The sequence below is a fragment of the Ricinus communis genome, chromosome 5 (genome assembly GCF_019578655.1).
Source record: "Ricinus communis isolate WT05 ecotype wild-type chromosome 5, ASM1957865v1, whole genome shotgun sequence".
NCBI lineage: Eukaryota > Viridiplantae > Streptophyta > Magnoliopsida > Malpighiales > Euphorbiaceae > Ricinus > Ricinus communis.
In genome coordinates this window covers 28,248,002-28,266,057 of record NC_063260.1, presented here as the reverse complement: position 1 = coordinate 28,266,057, position 18,056 = coordinate 28,248,002, and the positions used below count along the sequence as shown (strand labels likewise).

The window sequence follows — 18,056 nt, the reverse complement described above, 5'->3', positions numbered from 1 at the left end:
AATAGTTAGTGTAAAATTAAAATATTAAAGTAAATCATCTAAAAAAAATTATTAAATTTATTAATTTAAATATTAATGATAGGAGAAATATCAGAATCTGGTCATCAGATCATATATTTCTTTTCTATATTATTTCTTACTTTGAAATGGATGGCAACTTGAGTTACTTTAGTTGCATTTTTCTACATAAATAACTCGATGTTTACATATTTTTACATATCTGGTTTAACACATATGCATGAAGTATTTTTTGAACTTAAAAGGATACAACTCTCATGTTCCAAAAACAGGAGAAAAGCCAAACAACGACAACTGCTAATTGATTGATTGCCAAGAAAAAGAAATTACAGCCCTGAACGAGAAAGATATTTGGGTGTGTGGGAGAAGAATTTCCCAAGTAATCATCAAAGAAAGTCATGATAAAACTGAACCTTTCATGTGAGGTTCCTCAACATCACTCTGCATTGATTAAGAAATTCAAGAAATGCTGAAATGGAATTGAGTAGTCAAGCTTCATCATGTCTACAGTGAGGCAAACAAAAACTGCGGATTTTTTAGTTTCACTTGGCTTCTCTTTAGGCATTGGTTTGCATATTCATAGTTATTCTCCTGCTTGGTATCTGCAACATTCTGATGCGGAATAGGATGAGCATTACCTTTCCTCATTTTTGTGCTCTGTAATGCGTTGTTTTGCCTCATTTCAATTCAAAAAGAAATAACAAATACATAGAAACACACACAACGCAAAGCTGCAGAAGATGAAAGCCTCACTTTGCATGATCAACGAGCATACATTTAGATTGGAAAAATGCGAACAAAGATGAAGACTCCGAGTACCCATTAGCCACACTTAAAAAAACTGAGGAAGCAATTTTCTTGTTGTCGCCGCCTTTTTCAATATCACCGTCTACTACAGGGAACCTGAATTCTTCTGCTGCTTGTAACAATGGTCGTGGAGATACAATGAGCGGTGATAGAAGAGGGATTGGAGTAAGAGGAGAAGAAGAAGAAGAAGAAGTGTGGTAATTGACTTCAAGAGATGATGGAGCTTTCTTTTGTAGCCTTGTTGGAGGTTTCCCTACTTTTGGATTTGCCCTGGCCATAGTTTGTGCCTGACTTTGGAATATATTGCCTTCATTTGGCTCCATTCTTGCACTATACATATACACACCTATAGAAACTTGCACCAACTCAAATTGATATCAAGAACTTAATTAACTTGCAATAATTTAAACACTATTTGTCTTAAATATAACTTCAAATTTTGGATCTTTTTTCTTTCTTTCTCTCTATTTCAGACACAGAATACAGTCCCATAATAAACAGAGGGCAAAGGATATGGAGAATTATAAAGAATTTATTTTGGGAAACCCAAAGAAAGAGATTGGGTATGCATGGGCAGTTACTAACTGTCATTTCGAAAATGACAATCTACACCTGACCTTTCCTTCTAGATGCCTAAAACCTGCTTTTCCAATTTCCAACTATAGCTTGTCAAAACCCCAAATATCGCTTATTGCAGACCTTTCTTTCTGGCGGAAAATCATTTCTGGTTCTGGGTTTCATTTTCCCTTTTTAGGAGAAGAAAAGAGTGTGGCAAATCCACCATCTGTCAACTACCTGTACGCATTACACATGCTTAGTTAACCAATGGAATGAGGAGTAGAGGCCAGTCAACAACTCGAGCATAAAATCAGGTTGGAACACAGCAAAATCAGTTTGGAAAATTATACAGAAATTTCTGCAGACAAGGACAACTAACACAAGTTGATTATTGGGAGTTCAATAATCTTTGCTAAGTTTAGACCAATATCGTTATTACTATATTAGTATTGGATGTAGTCATTGATAAGTTTAGCCAATTTTCTGTTTAGACTAGCAAATTAAAACCTGTGAATGTTGTTATCTTTATCAGTAATATATTATAAAATTCTCAAACCAGTAATCTATTTTATTTTTTACCATACATATCTGAGTCATCATTTTCCTCTTCTATTTTTTTCTTCCTTGGGTTATCATTAGTAAATGTAAAGCCCATTACTTGACTTTTCATTTTTATAATGGATAAAAAAATTTAAATCTCTTACTCAAAAGAAAAAACAAATCTTACCTGAAAATAAAAATTTTAATTTATTATTTTTTTTAGAGATATTTCTTTATTAAATAATTATAAATATTTTATTGTTTAAATTAATAAATATTTTATTGTTTAAATTAATAAATATTTTTCAATAAATTAATATAATCGCATATCAAATTAATATAGTCGCAGACGAGACAAGAAATAGACAAAAAAAAAAAAAAAAAACTTCCTTTATTTAAAAATCAATTTTAAAAAAATAGTGGAGTGGATCAATCTGAACAAGGAAACAAGAAATTGGAGGCCAGTAGCCCGGCCCGAGGTCCGTAATCAGACAGCGACTCTCGCCTTCAGTCGCAGATTGCTACTCGTCTTCACCACAAAGGAGGATATGGATATGCTTCTTCTCCGTCTTCTTCCATGATAATTGGTACCCGTTTATTTTATTTTGTTTTGTTTTTATTTTTATATATTAGGCATAAATATGGTAAATTGCTAATTTTCTCCTTTTTATGTATGTACTTATGTAATTTAATTTATGCATGATTTCATTTCCCTTATAAAGATTAGCATTACAATCTATGCTCATTGAACTCCATTTTTATCAAAGTTTGTTTACTGGTTTTTATCTGTTTGATTAGTGTTCTTTACTGATTTTGTATTCAGTACAAGTAGATTATTACTGGTGTTTACCACATATATATCTTTATGTGCTTACACCAGTAATGTATTTGTTTTTGCACAATTTTACTTCTCAATTAAGGACATCTTATGCATTTCCATTTTTTGCTGCAAACCGTAAAGTTGTGTCCTCGCATTTTTGTTTTCTATCTATTTGCTACATTCTAACAATTTTTTGTTGCATTTTTTGGATTAATGATTTTACGTTTCCTTTTTAAATGCAGTAATTTTTGTTAGCTGTTATGAATGAACATCATGGGGTGAGTTTGAGGGATCAGCCCTCAGCTTTAAGTTGTATGCCTCAATTGCACACTTATATTCACCCATTTTGTTTAGCAATATGTTAAAGCACTTTGATGTTAATCTATGCATATCAGTCTCTCTTGGTGTTGTCCATGGTATTAAGGTTTAGCTGAGTTGAGAGTTGTCATGGTATTTTTGCTAGCAGAACCGCTCACAGCTTTCTGTATTTCTGTTTCTGATCATTTCAGGCTCTCCAAATTTTACTTTTCTCTGCAAACTTTTAATTTACGTTCTTTTTATAACTTTGATGTTGTTAATATTTATTTCTTACAACTGAAACTAACAGGTCTTTGTTTTTCATTTCTAATTCATATCATTCAATTCCTGCAATGCCTTTCTCTTAATATCTAAAGGTATCACAATGGATCGTATCAGCAAAGTTGACAATAGCAAAAATAAGCAATGTCAAAAAGCCAGTTATTCAACAGATAAGGAGTACATGCCTCCTTTTCTTTACACAGGTGCAAAGGGGTTACTGCATTCTCAAGAGCCCTAAAATTTTTGGTCTTTCTTCATATTCCATAGCATAGCTAAACAGACAACTGCTGGAAGTCAAAATAGCCTGTAAAGAGCCTCTCGAGGAATTCATATTTTCTTCATACCTGAGCTCCAAGAGTAGCATGCACTAACCTCTAAAAATCCTTTACTTTTTTCATAGTAAAGAAGCAACTGGTTGAGTACTGCTTCTTAGTCCATGCGAGGAAAGCATCTGTTTACCCAAGCAGTTCTTACATGAATCAACTTATAAGTCTCTTCTTATTGTTAATACACCCATTGAATTTTTTTCATCATCACTTAAGCTTTCAAGTTTTATGAGTAACAGTTTTTCATTATCTCTTTAAACTTTCTATTTAATTTCATGTACCTTTGGTGATCAAAACCATACTCTAGCAGCAGATATTGACTTATTTTTGTCCAGCGTTAATCAAGATATAATTATGCACCACACCAACATAAATTAATGTTGAATTTGTGGATTCTTCTCAGTACCATCCTGTTCACCCATCTGATTCCTAAAACCTCTGATTATATTCCCTTTTTTTGGGGTCAAACTGAAACAATGCTAGTTAAATTATCAGAAGATGCTAAGAAATCATATCCAGGAAATTGTCTTTCAAGTTTGAATGTGATAAATATGTGAAATAATAAGGTACGGTACAGTAGCAAAGTGGTAATAGTTGAAGTTGTTTCCCTACATAAAGCCAGGTTATTATGGATAAGAAAAAAATACATGCAGAGTCTAGATTACTATTGAGTGGTGACACATCTTAGGTTTTCTTTTTTTTTCTTTTTCTTTTTTTTTTGCTTTTAATGCTAAGTTCACGTTTCTCCAATTTTAGGTTTCAATGATCATAAAAGGATTGTTCAGGAGATATGAAAGATGGAATCCTGTACACCCCACTTTTGGAGCCTTTTGGGGCATGGGAGTAGGATTTGGCTGTGGAGTTGGATGGGGTCCTGGGTTTGGTCCTGAAGTGGTTGGTTATGTTGGTGCTGGCTGCGGTGTTGGATTTAGCGTGGGCATTACTCTTTTTGGTTTGGGAATTGGTCTTCCTGCTAATAACATATTTGAAGTTCCTTATAACGGTACCTTCTGCTCTATTCTCTTTCATCATTTAGTTCAGCTGTTGATTGTACTCGGAGGAAAATATCCGGTTTAGCTGGACTCCAATAATTTTGGTTTAAGCTACACCGCGTGCTTCTTGTTTAGTCTGGCGTTCATCCATATGATTTTGTGTATGCAATGGTCTTGCAAATATTTGTCCAGGTTCAAACCTGATTAATGTAATCTTTGTCCAGCTATTGTGGCAACAAGGCGTCATGCATTACCATTTGTCCAATCTGGTGGTCTTCTTTCTGGGGATGGTTGGAATAACATTGCACCTAGCATCTCTGTTTTGCATAGAGAAACCAGCAGAAGATTTTCTAGCCTTAATAAAAAAGTTCTCTTGGATAATGGGGTTGACTTATTCAAAATGCAGAGCAAGTTGAATGTTCAGGCCAAGTCATTTTCTAAGGATTTAGAAACACTTTGTAGTCGCTTCTTCCACTATCGCGAAGGTATGACAATTATGCTACTTGCATCCTTAAGTAATCGCAGAAATTTTCATATTGAGTCAGAAATCTATTCTTTTGTTGCTAACTCAAGTTCTATATTCGTATCTGATTTAGTGTTCCTGGCTTCCTGCTCTGTTTTTCCTCATTGCTAACAGACTTACATTTTCCTCCTGGTAGATACTTGGTCACATTAACTTTCTTTATGTGAGATTGAACAAGCACTTTCTGCAAATTTAGATGCCGAAGTGCTGTAGAATTTCTACAACTTTTGGCGTCTTCTTAGAAATGTAAGGCAAGCAGCATCATGGAACTAGTAGACATTGCTCCACTCTATTCACTTGAATGCACGAAAGTAATAACCATTTTTAAACTAAGAGTAAGCAGTAGGTATCCTGACCAAAAACCCATCCCAAAATTGACTTAAGATCACCCTATCAAGATTAAGCCACATTTTGTTTATTGATGAGGGATAAACCGATCAATTTTAACTCAAACATGACAGGAATAACAAGAAAACCTGACTTTGCTTGTGGCTTTTTTCTCCATTTGGTCATCCTTCTCTTCCATCAACAAGTTCTCTGGTGATTTGTCTTTGCCCTTTAATCCTTTGTGTGATCCTTGTGTTGCCAGTAGTGTCTATGTTTTTTTTTTTTTCACAAAGAGAAGGACTCCTTTACTAAGCTTTTCCACTCTATTTTGTGATGGCTGTTGCATCAGCAATCTTAGTAGAACTGAACAAGAAATAAGAATTGGTAGCATAGTTGCTTAACTGCTAGTTTGTCGTGTCAGGATCCTGATTCAGGTCAGTAATTGCTTAGTTGTTAGGAGGATTCAAAGATCAAAGTTCATAGTTCAATCAAAGATAGAAAAACATGGAAGTTGGGGAACAGAAGCAAGGAAGAAAGTGTACTATGAAAGTAGATTGCAAAATAGGATATCAAATTCTCTTTTATATTCCTATGGCTTACACCAATCAGTTAAATTTCGTTCTCACATTAGATCTCAGCTTTGCTCCTTAAGGGTGCTGAAATGTTTTCTATTTATTCTAGATCAGCAACTGAGATCTTTGCACACATGGGTCTAATTCAGGAAACTTGAATATATTACAGTGACCTCCACTGCCTGTCAGTTGACAGCGCAAACAATCCTAGTCTCAGTGTGACACTCAACAGGTTTACTTGGGACGTTTTAATATTGTTTCTACTTTCTCCGTGGTTTAAGCACCACTTTCTGAAAGCTTAAGTCGTTGATTAGCAAATTGTATTTCCATAGAATTTCTATATTGAATTCGTGATGCATGTCCTAAACAATTTCTACATTGGCCTGAACACAAAGAAGCTCTAGTTCTCATCAGCCCTCTCCCTTTCATGAACTAAATGATAAACAAAGAACAATTATAGTTGTGGTTCCTGATGATATTTCATTTCCCACTGTACACTTCTTCCTTCTTTTTTTAAGTAAATGAAACATTTTTTTTTCTTATTGTAATCAATTTAGCAAATGAAACCAGGAATAACATGTATGCGCTTCACTGCAGGTCCAAAAGATTGATGTCAGCATGCTCAACTATTTTAGCCCATGCATAATATGAAGGGTATGTTCCGTCGGAGGTTAAAGGAGGTTAACAGTTAAAGACACTTTAACTTTTTTTTACCCTTGTTTTGGTATGTATTTTGTTAAAGGGTTAATATAACCTCTTGTAGTGCATTTTTATTAACATCCTATCCTTTAGATTAAAGAGAGTTAAAAGTAACATAAATAAAATTCATCATTCCCTATAATTAATTGATTTAAACAATCTTAATTTGTTAAAACATTGTTTTATTTTATTTTATTAAAATATTAATATTAAAACTGTTAGAGATGGTTTCAGATGAAAAGGTAAGCTTTATCTCATGTACTACATTGCTTCTGTAGCTATCTTGTATGATCACATTGAACAAGGACAAAAAGGTGCACAACATTCTGTCTGTCGCTTGTTTCTTAGTGAACCCATCATGGAATTAATGAAGAGCAATTGGCATCAAAATGTGAAGTTTTGCTTTTATATTTCTAGTCCAACCTGGGGTGGGGATTTCTATCCTGATATTGTTTTATATATCTCTGAATCTTGCAAGCAATTCAACTGTTGTGTTATGATTTGTCTCATGGTTGGCTAGTATGCAAGTAACTGGAGAATCAAAATTTACTATTGCTATTAGGCAATTGTTACAGTCTGGCTCAAGTCTGCCTAATATTGCATAAATATGTACGGGTACTGCTTAAGGGTTTTATCATAGATAGGAGAAACCCACTTCTAAGCCTTCAACTTTTGTAATGGTTGTGTATTGAGCTTTATATTTTTCAGCAGTTCTATGATTAAACCTGACATGATAAGGGATAATTCAGATAACCCTATGTTGCTCAAACAACTTGGAGAATTGGTCTAAGAAATTGTTAAAAACAGTTGAATCAATAAACAATCAAAGAGTCTTATAATTTTTATATTTTAATCTCAATCAGATACAAGTAGCCAGATTTGTAGTGTGAACTGGATGTTCTAAATGATTTGAAAGTTTTTAGATCAAAAAGATGAAACCCAAATCAATAATGTAATTGTGATTATAAATTACAGCTTGTAATCCTAATGGTTAGATTTAGATGGGTGCTTATATGTATATATATATATATATATATATATATATAAAAGCCAGGAAAGGAAAGAGGGTCGGGTTGGGTTGTACTGTGTTGCATGTGGTGTGGGTTACCCATCCCATGTGAGGTGTGTGTCTTGGCAACATCTTAATTATTTGTTTGCTTCCCTCTTATCCCTACATACATCACTTTATGCATATAAAAACACTTACTTCTGACTTCTATTTATTTATTTCGAAAATGTAATCGACTATGACTATATGCTTTTACTTTAAAAATAATATACACATATATATATATATATATATATATATAATAGTTTTTTTTTTTTCAAATGAAGCCATTTTAGAAATATAAATCCCCATTTCTTTGATTTCCCATTTAAAAGGAAAATTAGTAGTAAAAACGTGTTGTTTTGACCAACTTAAATGATACATCACCAAGCACTCGGTTAGCTACTATTCTTAGAAAAGGAAAAAAAAAAAAAATACATCACCGCCCTTTGCCCTCTTAATTGCACGTTGGAGGTCCCCTAAACCATGTGATTTTATTCAATTCTTCTATTTCTCTTTCTCATAATTTTGATATAATTTGATCTTATTCTAATGCATTCTAACCCTTTTAAATCAGCCGTATCTTAAGAGGACAACGCTAAAATTCAGACTGCAGTGAAAAAAAGTTATTAATATGTATTTTTTTGCTTTTAAATTTTTTATTAAAGATACTTTTATGTACGTTCAAACATTTGCATATTGTCTTGTTACAAGAATGACTAAACCGTATTTATATAAACCAAACAAAAAAAAGAATGGATTGTAGAAATGCCACCCTTTTCCTTGTCCAAAATTCTAAGAACATGAGATTCTAGTTGCTAAGTGATGAAAGTAAGCAGTAGGTTGCAAAACAAAAAGTACCCAACTCCATGATTTCACCAACAAACTTGACAAGGATGTAAATGGACTTTATTATGCAAAAGTTATGCCCACAGTTTTAAGCCGAATGAAACTAAAATGGAAGCACACCAAGTAAACTTATGTGAACTTACAAATATATAAAATTTCCATCTTTCTTTAATCCAGGAAAATCCCTTTTTAACTCAGGGAGAAAAATATGAACAATTCAAACAAGTCAATTACTTCAAAAAAATATATATATGTTAAAATGGTCATAATCATGAGTCACAAACAAAATGGAAGTAAACTCCAATTGAAATGGACACAGTGGGGATCCAGCATAGACCTTTTCATAAACCAACATTTCATATAATGTTAAAAATGACCCTTTGATTGCATTTTAAAGATATTTAAATAAACACATATATTTATCATCTAAAAACTTTTAATCCTTGAATAAAAATTCCAATATAATTGATTGAGCAACTCTTTCTCGTTCATCTGAAAACTTCATTGGCTCTTTGTTTAAGGATTAAATAACTATTTGGTATTAAAGACACTTCAATAAGCTAATCTTAATTGAATATTTTTTAAAATTAACAATTTGAATGATACCCTAGCCGTTCTATTTTTCTTTCTTTTTTTCTTTTCCTATCTGAGTTATACTTATGCCATGCTAAAGAAAAATGCTAAAAGCCCCCTGGCTATATTTTAGGGGGGAAAAAAAGGGTATATAAGAAAACTGATATGGAATTTTTCTTTTTCAAAGACAAAATGCCTAAGTTTGTTTCCTTCCTCTTTTTTTATTCTTTTTCTATGAACTTTGAAAACTAAAGTTGTTTTTGTTATATTATGTAACATAAAGATGGAGCATGATTTTTATTTTTATTTTTTTCAAAAAAAAAGAAAAAGAACAAAACTCCAAAGAATAAATTAGAAAAGATAATCCAAAATTAGACATATAATTAATTTCACCTGTCGGCGAGTTGATCTATAACAAAAGACTTGACCGAGTCATCATATTAGATTAGGATCTAAGTAAAAATGAATATTATTCTATTATTATTTTGGGGGAATGTAGAGAGTGTAATGGGTTTATGTGATTACAATAATATTGAACAAGTAACAGTTAGGAATTATAAATCATTATCTTATTGTTAAATGCAGTTTCTTGGCTGTTACCTTTTATGTCTTCTTCTTCTTCTTATTTATGGGAAAAGGAAACCGTGGCCATGTGTATGCATTACAATGTCGAAGCAAGCAAGGAATAAAGTCATGAGCTCGCATTATGTCGGTGGATTTTTATTTCTTCTTCTCTCTCTTTCTCTCTTTTATATTTATATAGTTCCTCTGCATGAATATATTTACTACTCTGCAACTTGGATATTCTTTGTTTCTTTTACACCTTTTTTTTTTTTTTTATAAATCCTTTAAGGCGCGTCGGAACAAATTATGACGAACGACTGCGATGGAAAAATATTATATTAAAAATTTTATTACAGTTGTATATTTAGAATTTAAATTCAAAAAATTTTAATTAATCTATAAAGAATTTATTATCGTCTCATATATTAATTTTGCTATTACAAAAGATAACATTTGAAAAAAAAATTTAGAAAAAGATATCTCTAACATTATTCAGCCATTTGTCACGTATTACAAATATACAAAAGTATGTGAAAGTATTTCCATTTACCTAATAAGTTGGAAATTGAGAAGGAATTGAATAAAGAAAGAAACTAGTGGCATGATTGGTGCAACAATGAATTGATAATGGCGGTTTTTCACAGTTGACAAATGGACGCCAAAGGAGAAACAGTGTGTGTATATGTACTAGCAGAAGTCATTCTATTTTCTTTCAAAATTTATTTTTGGATCGTGAGCAAGATGTGCCACCAACTCTCACCAAACATTAATTAGTTTTCCTAATTAAAATCATTTATGACTGCAAATGCTATTTAATTATACTAATACTTTGAATTGAAGAAAACAAAATAACATCATTTGTATGCAGGTTAAGCAAATCATGCATACAAAAGATTTGAAGAGGAATTCGACCAAACCAAAAATATAAATAAAACTAATTAAGTTATTCGTAAATAAAATTAATTTTCAATTATAAATAAATAACTGTAATAAGTAAACTAATTTCATCTATAGATAATATAACAGGCTAAATTTGTCCAAGAATTTATCTCTGATCACTAGCTTGTAAGAATAATTTTTACTTGTAGCAGCTTGCCTTTGAAAAACAGTTTTCTTTTTAATCTACGCCAAACAACAAGAAGCTCTATGTATCTTTCATTCAGGTCTACAGTTTCCATTTACATCGAACCGAAGAGGGATGAGATCAATTTATTCCAAATACAACAATGTAAATGGTGGAATGTAATTCTTGCACAAAATCCCTGAGTGTCTCCAAGCATTTTTTATTCGCCTTTTACCATTTTTATTGAAAAAAATGAAAACTTAGAGAAAAGGTTATATCATTGTCCCCATATTTGTCTGTTTTGGAATGCAAATAATTCAGAATTCTTGGGAGTGGGAGCATCATTATCTGTGATTTGCGTGTGACTTAGGTAATGATGCTAATGATATTCGCTTTTTATTTTTTATTTTTTATTTTTTATTTTTTATTTTTTAACTTCTTCACCGCATGAAAGATTTACAGCCAAGTAAAAAAGAAAAAGGAAAAGACAGAGAGAGTGGAAAGAAAGAAAATGGACGCAGAGGGAGACAGCTAAGCAGAAACAGAAGGCGAGGAAGCAGCGAGTTATTTATTTAAGGTTAGAAGCAGAGCTATCTTCTTATGTATTATTTATGCTTGATTTTTTATTAACACGGATAGAAAGAGAGAAGAGAGGAGAGTGTTGTTGTTTCATTCATATCTCACTATCCCCTTCTTCTCTTATTCTTCTTCTTCTTCTTCTTACTTAATTTTGTACATTCCTTATAAACCCACGTAAGATATTCCTGTGTCTGTCTTTCTCTCTTTCCATTTTCGACTTTGGTTCATTGTTTCAGAGCACAAGAAGAAAAGGTGCATCCCGTTTCAGATTTTGTACTTTCATTTCTTCTACTTATTTGTTGTGTTACTGTCCTACTACTGCTGCTGCTGCTGCTGCTACTACTTGCTTCTGTTTGTATTTTGTCTGCCTGACAGATCTGTACTTTTCCATTACCATTTCTCTTCAGGCGGGTGTGTTTTTGGTTTCTTTGTTTTTGTTTGCAGATCTGCACTTCTTTCTTTCTCTCTTTCTTTTTTCCCTTTCCCTTTGTAACCATTTCTATTTTCCTCTTTTAGTTTCCCTATTTTTAGACACTACTATTGTTGCTCCTGTTTTGGAGAATTCTCAAACAACTACAATTTTCTGCACTCTTCCTAACTTAGTTCTCACTGTTCTATGCACTCTCTTTGATTCCTCTTTTTGGGTTTCTGATATAGTTCCAGCTCCTTCTCTTTTCTGGTTTTTTCTTTTTTCTTTTTCCTCTTTTCTGTGTGCTTTAAATTTGGATAAAAAATTACGCATATACTTTTGGTGGGTATGCATACGATCTACGTGCTTTTTTCCTTTCCCCCTTAAATCGAGATGATTGATTTGTATTCGTCTACCTGATATTATGCATGAGAAATGAAGAAAGAAAAAAGAAAAAAGAAATGATTAAATATGGAAACTTTTCTTTTCTTTGATCTCAAGGAAATTATTAAAACTAACGATTTTTATTGGTTTTTTTCTTTTGGCCTTTTTGCCTTTTTGCCTTTTGATTATAATTGGAATGGGGTATCGATGGAGTTGGGTCCCATTATCATGTGAGAAAAACTTATACACAAGAAAGCAAAGTAACATGGAAAGTGAAACTAGATGTCGGTAGTTGCTATCTTAGATCTTGTATTTTCCAAGTTCACAGTCCTTTTTCTTAACCATTGCCTCTCTATCTATCACTTTTTTTTAATGTCACTGTAACCTTCTCTTTCCTACTTTTTGTGATTTGTTACAATTGATTTAGCTTTCCACTTCTATACTAATCATTGTAAACTGGATCACTTCCCCAGAATTGAATTTTCAGGTTTCTTTCATTGATCTGCTTTTCCAATGGCCATTCTGTTTCACTCGATCTATTTAATTCTCTTTTTTTCTTTCTGGAAAATGGATTCCATGATTTTACATAATGATATTTAGTAGTGATTTTTCTGAATTTATTTTCTCAGATATCTCATAGCTTCAATATTATGTGTTCTCAAGATTGCACTGAATGAGGCTAATATAAGAATCTATTATTATGAAAATGATTTTTCTTTTTCTAAAACTTCATGTCTGTTAATTACAAGGTGCATATTGGCAGGTAGTTGATAGTTCCTAGAATCATGAAGCATAAAGATGGAAAACCGGTTTCCTTACCTGATAGAAGGTCCAAGGTTGTTCCCATGACAATACTGCTTGTTGTATTATGTGGGTTTTCATTCTATCTTGGTGGGATCTTCTGCTCCGATAGAAACAGAATTGAGATCAGTGATGTTCCAAAGGATGTCGCATCTCCTAAGGAAACAGCGGTTGCTCCTCTGCAGACTAAATCCACTGCTTTCCCAGAATGCAGCAGTGAATATCAAGACTACACTCCATGCACAGATCCAAGGGTATTACTTAATTATTCATTACAAGGTGTTATATTTCATTAGGATCTCTGTTGCACTCTATATTTATGATGATGTTAGTCCTTCTGCAGAAATGGAAGAAGTATGGTCTTCAACGGCTTACTTTCATGGAACGTCACTGTCCTCCGGTTTTTGAAAGGAAGGAATGCTTAATTCCACCCCCAGATGGATACAAATCACCAATCAAATGGCCAAAGAGTAGGGATCAATGTTGGTATAGGTATTGTGCTCTTCTCCTTATAGTACTTCTTTTATATCATAGGGCTTTCTTAGTTTAACTGCAAGGTTTTTAATTCAAGTTTTGCTTATTTTAATTTGTGGATCTGGTTTCAGAAATGTACCGTATGACTGGATTAACAAGCAGAAATCTAACCAGAACTGGCTGAGGAAAGAGGGGGAGAAATTCTTGTTTCCTGGTGGGGGTACTATGTTTCCTAGAGGAGTGGGTGCCTATGTTGATTTGATGGTAGACTTAATCCCAGAAATGAAAGATGGAACTATTCGCACTGCCATTGATACTGGTTGTGGGGTAAGGTCCAATATCACTTGCACTTCCAATTTTTGTGATCAATCTGTTCCTATTGGTATTTATATAACATTAAGTATAGTGATGCCCCTTGAATTTTGGTTATATATTTCTTTCTTGATTTCTGTCACTTACTTTGCATGATTGTGCTATACCTAGGTTGCAAGCTGGGGTGGTGATCTATTAGATAGGGGGATTCTTACTCTTTCTCTTGCCCCAAGAGACAACCATGAGGCTCAAGTTCAGTTTGCATTGGAGCGTGGAATTCCTGCAATCCTAGGCATAATTTCCACACAACGCCTTCCATTCCCCTCAAGTTCATTTGATATGGCACATTGCTCACGGTGCCTTATTCCATGGACAGAATATGGTAATTGACTATTTTAGACTGCAGTAAACATTTCGTATGGTTTGCCATAGCGTACTTAAATGCGAATTAGAAAAAATGTGCAATTAGCCATAGGCAAATTATTGCATTTTGTGGTTCTTACTCTCGATTCCTTAGTGGAATCCTGTAGACGTGTCTGTTTCAGTTTTCCGAAACTCCCATTGGTAGCTATATTTCTGTCTATTTTTAAAACTGGAATATATCCAGCTCAATTTCTGTTGCTTTTTGTCATAATCCACCTTGGTTGTTTGATGGGGTTTATTTTGCTCACCTTCTTTTAGACCTCATTGATGAGGTTATGTAATATTACTTAGATTAACTGTTCTTCCCTCCATCTGCTCTTCCCATTCCCTTAGCCCTCAACAATTATCATCTATCTACACTTGCTGATTTATCATGTGAAACACTTATTTGTTCAGGTGGTATTTATCTACTAGAAATTAATCGTATACTCCGTCCTGGTGGCTTCTGGGTCCTTTCCGGTCCTCCAGTCAACTATGAAAATCGTTGGAGGGGTTGGAACACTACAATAGAAGAGCAGAAATCTGATTATGAAAAGTTGGAAGAACTTCTAACTGCAATGTGCTTCAAGTTGTACAATAAGAAGGACGACATTGCTGTGTGGCAGAAAGCTTCAGATAGTAGTTGCTTTAGTAAGCTTGCTAATCCTGACGCCTACCCACCGAAGTGTGATGACAGCCTTGAACCAGATTCTGCATGGTACACTCCGCTTCGTCCATGTGTTGTTGTTCCCAGCCCAAAACACAAGAAATCAGTTTTGGAATCCATTCCAAAATGGCCAGAACGTTTGCATGTTGCACCTGAACGCATTTCAGATCTTCACGGTGGGAGCGCTAGTACTTTCAAACATGATGACAGCAAGTGGAAGGTACGAGCAAAACACTACAAGAAGTTGCTCCCAGCCATTGGGACTGATAAGATACGAAATGCGATGGACATGAATACAGTTTATGGAGGTTTTGCTGCAGCTGTGGTTGATGATCCTTTGTGGGTCATGAATGTGGTCTCTTCATATGCTGCCAATACACTTGCTGTGGTTTTTGATCGAGGCCTCATTGGAACTTACCATGATTGGTAATCTCATAATGTGCACATATGAATTTGATGTTTATGTTTCCTCGTGAAAAGCATGGTTTCCGAATTCAGTAATCGTAGTGGTTTTTCATTAATAATTTTTCTGTTTGGTAGGTGCGAAGCTTTCTCAACTTACCCTCGGACATATGATCTACTTCACCTTGATGGCCTTTTCACTGCTGAGAGCCACCGGTAAGATATGCACTTATTTCAGGTTGCTGTTTTATGAAATTGCTTGATATTTGCTTTCAGATATGCTGTGGTATTAGCAGCCTAAAGAGTTGTTGAGATCTCTTTTTGGTGTTTTGTGGACCCGTATGTGAATGCATGACAGAACACAGTAGCCTACCATTTTAAATAATAAGAACCAATTAAAAGGCCTGCTATGTATTTGACCATGACCGTTGAAAACTAGCACACGACCTTACTAGAGCTGTGGGTCAGGCATACCACTTGTGAATCATGTAATGCTGTGTTCTGCATGAAATGCTTTTCTTTTTCTAAGAAAATCATTTTCCTCTGTTAGCCTTTTTCCCTCTTGCTATGGAGTCATTGTTGGGTAGGGAATAGCAATGGCAAGGGCAAGATGGAAAAGGTGAGTGAATGGGAGTTTTATTCTGACAATGGTGGGGTACTTTTTGGGCAGTTGCGAAATGAAGTATGTGCTCTTAGAGATGGACCGGATCCTACGCCCGGGTGGCTATGCACTGGTACGGGAATCGAGCTATTTCGTCGATGCAATTGCCACCATTGCCAAGGGGATGAGGTGGTCTTGCCGTAAAGAAGACACCGAGTACGGCATCGAGAAGGAGAAAATATTGGTTTGCCAGAAAAAGCTGTGGTACTCCTCTAATCAGAGTTCAAGATGATATTAAAAGACGAAGAACAAAAGAAAAAGAAAAAGAAAAGAAATAGAAATCACAATAGTGGCAGCAGCAATCTCCTTCCAAAATTGGCTGCGGGAGAAAAGCAATATATATTATAATATATAAATCGGCAAAGTTGAATACCTCGACCCACAAAATGAATTAAAATTCTATAGGAGGGGATGATCTTGTGAATTGGAGAATTAGTTTACACAATAACATAGTTTTGTTTTGTTAATTTTTATAGTGCCGATAAAAGATTATATATATATATATATATATGTATGTATTCTTTGCAAGGCATCCATGTATTCTTGGCATTAATTGTTTTTCTTTTTTGGAGGGCTTTTGATTTTTATGTTCCTTGTAAATGCCAAATGATAAAACCTCAATGTGGTGGTTTGTGGGGATTCAAGAAAGGCCTCACCAGTCCCCATCACTCGCATTATGAAGCTGCTCCCTTCATCATAATTTTTATATTCAAACTCTGTACCAGTGCAACAGATGATCCAGTGGAAATATTATCTTTCTTTAGCGTTCAACAGTGATTTTATATAGGCAAAAGCTATGGGTAAATTTCTCAACTTGTAATCAAATTTCAATTAATTTTTAACTTTTAAACTCTTAAATAGCTTAACTACACCTTTTGAATTTGAAAAATATAATATTTTTTTTTTATTTTTTTACTAACAGAGATTATATTAATATTCTTTGTCAAAGTATAAAAATTTAAAGTTCTTTTTAATTATATAATTTTTTTATTAATTTATTAATTAATAAGTTACATTCTTAATTAAACATTGATTATAAAATATTAAAATTTTAGAAAAATTTAAAAAATATTTCAAAATAATTAGTTTGTCATTATTTTTTAAAATATTATATAAATTATTATTAAATATTAGAATTTCATTAATTATATTTATTAATTTAATTTTATAATTAAAATAATAGTAAAGGTTAAAGCACTAACTAGTTTATAATTTTTTAACTACTATAAACCGTTTAGGGGTTTTATCTCTAACTTTTGGGCTTTTATATAATTTCAGTTGTAAGAAATTCTTTCTATTAGTCAGCCTTTTCTCTTTCCTTCTTTAACGATCTTTAAATTTTAAACCACCTGGCAACCTCCCTCAGGTCCAGCCCATCACCAACTAGTACTTAACTAACTCTTCCGCCCTGGGCTTTCTATTTCTTCATTGAAATGTTGGGCTTTTATAATTGTCATTATTTATATGACAAAGAAAACCAATGAATTTAAATTTTTGGTAATTTTTGTTTTCAAGTACATAACTAAAAAAATAAATCACATTTAAGATATATAAAACTCTTATGTTCCTATTTTTCTGTAAGATTCCTTTTGGATTACACCTTAAATTTGAAATAAATAAAAATGGTGGTACTGTTTGCTATCATTTATATGGCAACCGAAAACTTCAGCAAGCTTGGACCGCATTATCACCAACTCAATATTCTCCACAGTTCTCTGTCGTTGGCTTGTCTCTCTCCATTGTAATTTTTATTTCTCTGGAATCATGTTGAATTTTGCAAAAAAGGGTTGTTAAGAAAAACTCTTACCCACCATTAATATATTCTGTTTTCTAATATGCCGGTGGTGTTGCTTTATAATTTCAGCTGATTCAATTACTTATTGTCGTAGTTTCCTAATAAAAATCTAAATGCAAATGAGTTTTCATAATGTGGTGCAATTCTTAGACACAGGCCATTCCAAGTTTTGTGCCCATTATATAGCTATCAAGCCTATTCCACTAAGCTAGAAAATCACGTGCAATATATTGAAGAAGAAAAAGGGAACATTCATGCTTAATGTCCCATCTTTTTCTTATGTCATTTCCATATGATGTGGCTGCCATATAG

General features: G+C 33.4%; 3 protein-coding genes across 8 annotated transcripts; 2 read left to right on the top strand and 1 right to left on the bottom strand.

Moving 5' to 3' along the window:
* Positions 1-767: 767 nt before the first annotated feature.
* LOC8277444 lies at positions 768-1,148 on the bottom strand. The gene has a single exon (XM_025157454.1). The coding sequence runs from the start codon at positions 1,146-1,148 to the stop codon at positions 768-770; it is 381 nt and encodes a 126-aa protein (XP_025013222.1).
* Positions 1,149-2,352: 1,204 nt separating this feature from the next.
* On the top strand, positions 2,353-6,903 carry LOC8277445 (cadmium-induced protein AS8). Of its 2 annotated transcripts, XM_048374962.1 has the most exons (6): positions 2,353-2,510; positions 2,986-3,021; positions 3,418-3,525; positions 4,405-4,651; positions 4,865-5,125; positions 6,660-6,903. In XM_048374962.1, the coding sequence occupies exons 2-6, from the start codon at positions 3,004-3,006 to the stop codon at positions 6,671-6,673; spliced, it is 648 nt and encodes a 215-aa protein (XP_048230919.1). In that variant the 5' UTR covers positions 2,353-2,510; positions 2,986-3,003; the 3' UTR covers positions 6,674-6,903. The 2 variants fall into 2 exon arrangements, with proteins under 2 accessions (XP_048230919.1, XP_015575045.1); XM_015719559.3 differs by lacking the exon at positions 3,418-3,525 and having other exon boundaries at positions 2,354-2,510.
* A 4,412-nt stretch (positions 6,904-11,315) lies between these two features.
* Positions 11,316-16,720, top strand: LOC8279833 (probable methyltransferase PMT20). 5 transcript variants are annotated; one of them, XM_015719626.3, is made up of 8 exons: positions 11,316-11,435; positions 12,994-13,285; positions 13,375-13,523; positions 13,637-13,832; positions 13,989-14,199; positions 14,637-15,312; positions 15,427-15,504; positions 15,959-16,720. In XM_015719626.3, exons 2-8 carry the CDS (start codon positions 13,016-13,018, stop codon positions 16,179-16,181), a joined length of 1,803 nt encoding a protein of 600 aa, XP_015575112.1. In that variant the 5' UTR covers positions 11,316-11,435; positions 12,994-13,015; the 3' UTR covers positions 16,182-16,720. The 5 variants fall into 5 exon arrangements, with proteins under 5 accessions (XP_015575112.1, XP_025013237.1, XP_025013236.1 ...); XM_025157468.2 differs by lacking the exon at positions 11,316-11,435 and adding an exon at positions 11,465-11,689 and having other exon boundaries at positions 12,980-13,285; XM_015719623.3 differs by lacking the exon at positions 11,316-11,435 and adding an exon at positions 11,466-11,689.
* The last annotated feature ends 1,336 nt before the right edge of the window (positions 16,721-18,056 follow it).